General features: G+C 41.8%; 1 protein-coding gene across 1 annotated transcript in view; it reads right to left on the bottom strand.

Moving 5' to 3' along the window:
• Nucleotides 1-1,910: 1,910 nt before the first annotated feature.
• Nucleotides 1,911-6,000, bottom strand: part of LOC123021930 (prolyl endopeptidase) — a 72,506-nt gene continuing 68,416 nt past the window's right edge. Inside the window, exons 14-15 of the mRNA XM_044427192.1 lie at nucleotides 3,238-3,394; nucleotides 1,911-2,545 (exon numbers count right to left, since the gene is read on the bottom strand). Coding sequence (XP_044283127.1) covers nucleotides 2,251-2,545; nucleotides 3,238-3,394 — 452 coding nt within the window. The 3' untranslated portion in view covers nucleotides 1,911-2,250. The remainder of the gene's footprint in view (nucleotides 2,546-3,237; nucleotides 3,395-6,000) is intronic.

Raw genomic sequence — 6,000 nt, 5'->3', positions numbered from 1 at the left:
CTTCAGCCTGGAGGAGACTCAGAGGGGATATGTTGGTGACATACAGGTATGTGAGGGGATGTCACATGGAGATGGGTAGAGACCTGTTCTCCCCTGCAGAGGAAGGCAGGATGCACTCCAACAGAGCAAAGCTCAGGGAGTCAAGGTTCCATTTGGATGCCAGGAAGCACTTCCTGACAGTCAGGACCCCGAGGGTGTGGAATGGGCTTCCACAAGAGGTCGTTGAGGCCCCATTGGTGAGGGTGTTCAAAGATAGGCTGGACATGCACATGGTGGGCATGTCGTGAGTGGAGCATCTGGTGCCGGAGATCAGACTAGATGGCCCGGGAGGCCCCTTCTGACCCGCTCTGTTTCTATGTGCTTGAGTCACCAAGACCAAAGTGTTCATTTGGCCAGCAGTAGCAATGCTTGGAATAGCCTCCATCAGCAGAAAACTTACCTGCTTATACTTGTATAAAAGTGATGGGGGCAAAGGGGCTGTTTTTGAAAGCATGAGACAGACCACTTTGTAACATGGTTGCTTTCAATCCTTGCTTTGCCTTGGGACTCCCAATTATTGTAGCAGAATGGTGCTGAGCATTTGTGCCTGGAGTCCTAAAATGAAACATCTCATAATGTTCTATACAGGAGAAATATTTGCACCAGGCTCAAGTTAGTCGATATGTTTTGGGAGACAGGCTGTTTTTGTATGCAGTGGCCTTTTCCATAGTTTTTCCATATCAAAATTCTCTAGTCTGTGTACTGTGACCAACCTGAGGCCAGAGAGATATCAACCTATGCCATATACTCTGTGACCCAGACTTATAGCTTCTCGCTGTGGTGTTTATACATTGATGGTGGTTTGCTGTAATTTGGTGCTGATACGCACCATATCCTATACAGTGTCATGGTGATTTGGGCAGGGTGCAAGAGTGAATTTTTGTTGCCTACTGTCTTCTGCACTGAACTGAATGAAAGGATTTTTAAAAGCACCGTCTCTGTGGTCAGACTATATTCCCACCATTGCTGGAAGCATGCTCAGGGTCTGAAGGGGTTAGTATAGATCTGCTCCTCCCCTCTTCCACCCTTCTTGCGTCATGCCAGCAATGGGGTCAGTGTTGCACTGACATATGTGTGCAGTTTGGTCAACATATCTTATATGTCATGGTATGGGTACAGAAGGGCCATATTCCAGTGTATTCCATAGTTGATAGCCAATGTCACTGAAGTACAGATTGTTCAATATCACATTGCAAATCTATTTTCCAAACCACAGTAGAAATGACAGGTGCTAATCCTTCCCTTTCACACCTTTTCTTTCATAAGGATGTGCCTCCTTATTTGATACCTTGAACAATCTTTGAACAATCTCCAAATAAAAGAGAATGCTATAATTTGTTTTAGGGTAGACAGAAAAGGATTTACTACTGTCAATCAATTCAATTTTATCAGAGACTGACATATATCCTATATGTTAAAGCAAAAGCCTTATCTTCTCCTCATGCATTTGTGAACTTGTTAAAAAAACCTGGCAAGTCTAGAGAAATGTCTTGAAGGAACAAGCAACAGATCCATGAAAAGGGGAGGCCCTTCTATTTGGATCTTGCTCAATCCAGGCAAATACTGATTCTTACAATCCTAATATACATTACCTCTGCTAATTTGTGATACAGCATCATTGCTATAACAGCTTGTGGGTAACATCACTTTTAAAACTGCACTTGGGAGTAAAGAATGGTATATGTGGATATATAAAAATATTTCTTTACTATGTACTGATTCAGAGCATATCTGTGCAAAATCTACATTTTAAAAAACTGACATACAACCCAACATTACTCAATATTTATAATATAGGTGTTTTTAATGGAGAAGTATTGGCAATAGTCCCAACACTTCCTGTGGTAAAGAAAATACAAGTTGACAGCTGATACTGGAACAGTACTTACATTTAATTACAAGTGAGCCAAATATGCTTACAAGGAGAAAAAGGTACATTAAAATTGGTTTGTATGAAATCATCACCAAGAACTTTGACTCTAAGAATGCACATTAACAGATTACTCTCCAATCCATCTATTTATCAGAACATGCTATTTAAAACATATGGTTGAGGACTAAAATGAGGGGCAAACCCAACTGAAGCAAAAAGGTTATGCAGTTCAAGGGAGGCTGCGAGTGGCAGTTCTTAAATTTAAGTACTACAGGAAGTGTTCCTGTTCTTTTAAAATTCTGTCAAAGCCCTTGATTTATAATGGAGACAGCACTGGCTTATTCTATCCATTCAAGATTTAGGCATCTTGCTATAAAGGCAAACATGTCAGATGCTTCCTCAATAACCTTGGCTGTTGGCTTCCCGGCACCATGACCAGCCTTGGTGTCCACGTGGATAAATAGTGGATTAGTTTGTTTGGGGCTTCGACCAACAATATACTGCAGAGTAGCAATGAACTTCAGGGAATGAAGAGGCACCACACGGTCATCATGATCTGCAGTAAGAAGTAAGGTGGCTGGATACTGGACTCCGTCTCCTTCTGGTACTTTGATGTTATGAAGAGGGGAATATCTGTAAGAGGAGCAGACATTGGTTTAATCTCTGAAGGACAAAATAATATCCTGCTGATTGAAAGCCACTCAGTCAAATAAAAACTGGATAAAGAATCCTAGTACAAAGGACGCAAGGGACTGGATTTCAGATATGTGTGCTAGGAAGGAAGTCTGCACATGTGCAGTGAAAAGCAGATGGCTGGATCTAGAAGTTCACATGGCTACACAGTGGCTGAAAGCTTAACCATCAAAGATTGGCAGATGAGAGGGAATGTGTGCTCAGCTGATGCAAGGAAAAGAATAGGAAGAGAATGAAACACTATTGCAATAATCTCAGTTAAAAATGTCAAATTCCATACTAGGAATTATCAATAAATGGTTCAGTCATAACTAATGCCAATATTGTTAATGCCCTTAGACATATCTACATTGTGGTTACATGTAGAACACTGTGCCAAGTTAAGATACTGTAGAAGTGAAAAAAGTGCAACCAAAATAGTCAGATAACTGGACTACCTTCTCTACCAGAAAATAACCATTAGCTATCATTAGTTATTAACAATTAAATACAATAAATTACAAGTGAATGTGATTTGCTGTATGGTATAATTTTAACTATAATTCCTGAAAAATGAAAAGCTACCATGTTACTGTTATTCAGCAGTCAACCAGAATATTCTGCATGTAAGCAAGAAAACATTCTCTACTTACTTGTACAACCAATCAAACTGTTCTTTATAATCAGAGCAACCAAAGTCTGTTGTCCAGGCATGTCCAATTGTGAATTTGTGAAATTTTAGCATGTCCAGCACTCCTACTTGAGCAATAACACAGCCAAATAGATCTGGACGCTGGTTGGCACAGGCAGCTGAGAATCAAGAAAGGTGTGGGGAACAAACAAGTTATATCAGTAGCAGTGCTTAGAGTAGCTATTGTTACTGGCCAATATCTACAAATGATAGTTTTCAGAACAGCTGTAAGAGGTTGTAGCCTTGTAAGGATACACCTGCAAAGGAACAGATCAGTTTGTGGTTTTCGCATCAAACCAGACGTTCCCTGGCAAAAGAAGGATTTGTACCAAGAGCACATGCATCCATTTTGTGGGGGACATAGAAAGCTGCCTTAGAGCCTAACTAGACCTGATGAAATCAAGCCAGTATTTTAGAACATGCTTTACACTGAGAAGGTGTAAAGCAAGGGGAGGTTCATTTCATGCAGCTGGGAGGAGGATACAGAATCTTTGCTTAGCAATACTTCCCCTGAGAAAACTCCCTTGGGTACTCTTCCAGCTGCATTGCATGAGTGAAAGCAAGCATTTGAGAGACAGGAATAACTTAAAGGAGGTTATTTCTATCAGGGAGAAAAAAGAAGGTAAACTAGTGAGAAAGGGAATAAAAAGTGCATAGCAGAGAGGAAAAAGTATGTAGAGTGGAGAAAAAAAGCACGCTGGAGAAGTATTCAGCATCCTTCTTCAATCTAACACTTTTTCATATGATGTTCTCCCAACATCATGTCCATTTGGCATAATGGGTAAAAAATGCGTTACTAGGAGCAAAGCACTGTGCTTATGCATGCTGAGCCCTGCTGCAAGCTGCATCAGCAAAGTGTACCAACTCCCATCTATGATTTGGTTAAGCAGCTGACATACATTGCCTTTTTTGTATTTAATGTGTTGCTGTGAACCACCCAGGGAAGCTTCAGTTACTGGGTGCTAGAAAAATAAAATGGATGATGATAGTAATGGGGTTTGGTTAGTGTTACCAAGGTTTTGGAGTAGCAGCCTTTCCCAGCCTTGCTATATTGTATTGCTTTTACAGGCACCAAATGTGGCCTATTCTGTATGCAAAACATGTGCTCTATCCACAGAATTGTGCTGCTTGCCCTGGAAGACTCCGCTTTTGGGAGCTGGATATGCCAAAGAAAAGCTCATTCAAGAAGCAGCCAACTGCTTCCTGCTGGAGAGCTGTAATTTTTAATAGCCAGTGACACTGACATACCATGACACCTTGCAAAGCAACAAAGCTCTTGAAACACAAATCAGTACACAAATTCCCATCTGTTTCATTTTACATTTAAAGAAACTGGATGATGAAAATAGGGTAGTGAAAGTATTCCAGTTGCTAGACCAGGGAGTCTGCATACTTTCTCCCATCACCTCATGAATCAGCAGGACTTCAGGAGTAGCAGTCCCGGGACAGGAAACTTTGCTTAAGAGTGCTGGTTGCTGGGAGAGACTTTTGCCCCCCTCAGCCCCCAGCAACCCCAATTGCGGGATTGCTATTTACCTACTGCTAGTAGCAACAGAGAACCCACAATCTCACTTGACATCACTAGGGATTGGGAGAAGTGGAAGAGGTGTGCATGTGCCCACATGCTGTTGTCCAAGACAGGACACGACACTGAGATAAGGGTTGGTGAATGGCCCATCTGACTACCAGGGCTCTATAACAGATAGTGGAAATGAATACGTGTGGATCTCTATGCCAGAAAGGGAGCGGCTTGCCCAAGCTTGTGTGAAGTATGGCAAGGTCTATGTTAAAGGCATTAGCTCACTATTAGGTGTGCCAACTTAGAAGCAGTGGTATGGAGACCATGGGTTGGAGTCTGATCTCATTTTCCATAGAGTGGCCCCACTGAAATGTATGGGGAAGATATTTGCTATAACCACCATAGGTCCAATTGATTCCAGCAGCTCTCCTCTAAGTCCGATTAAACCTAGCATGCTCTCCTTAACCCACATGAGGATCTGCTACAGTATTTCATCTTCATGTGCCAGAAGAGAGCAAATCTACATAAGATGTTTAAGGCCAGCTGCATTTAGTCATCAAAAGTTAGTTTTGAGCTTATATACATATTAGTACAACACCTTCCTTTACCTGAATTAGGCATGAGTGTTTATACTGTGCTTTTGGAAATAAGCAGTAAGTTAGACAGCACACCTGAAAAGCTAAGGGGGAGAACGGGAAGGTCAAAACTGAACAGCTGAGCCAGTATTTATTTGCTGGTATACATATCCATCATTCCAGTTCTGGAAAGAAGCCAAGCCTCCTGCCAGTTTGAAACTTTGCTGTGACCTCCACTTTCCTGGTATGCCTGCCTTCACTTGAGAATAATGGTGCTCTCTTTCAATTACTGGGCCTGATGATGTATCAAACCAACACATTACTGCAATGTCAAAAGTGATGGCATTGATCCCTTCCTTCCGTCCGTCTGTCCTTCCTTCCACCAAGCCACCAAGCAACCAACCAAAATCCCTTTCCTTAGTTTTCAAAACTATTTATTTGCATTTAATGAATCCTAGAGAAGATCTAATATTCCATAAGATGCTTTGACCTCGTGGCAGTTTTGTAGGATTATGATTGGTAGGAGCAGTGCTTCCTGCCAGAGCAGCTTTTGCTAGTCAATCCCCCCATTACCTCTCCTGTGCACTCAAAGGGGGTGGTTTGGGCTGGAACAGATTTTTGGGTTTCAGGA

This window comes from Varanus komodoensis, unplaced genomic scaffold (assembly GCF_004798865.1).
Source record: "Varanus komodoensis strain SLA01 unplaced genomic scaffold, ASM479886v1 scaffold1, whole genome shotgun sequence".
Taxonomy (NCBI): Eukaryota; Metazoa; Chordata; class Lepidosauria; order Squamata; family Varanidae; genus Varanus; species Varanus komodoensis.
Note: the sequence above shows the minus strand (reverse complement) of the source record. Positions and strands in the feature narration are given on the sequence as shown.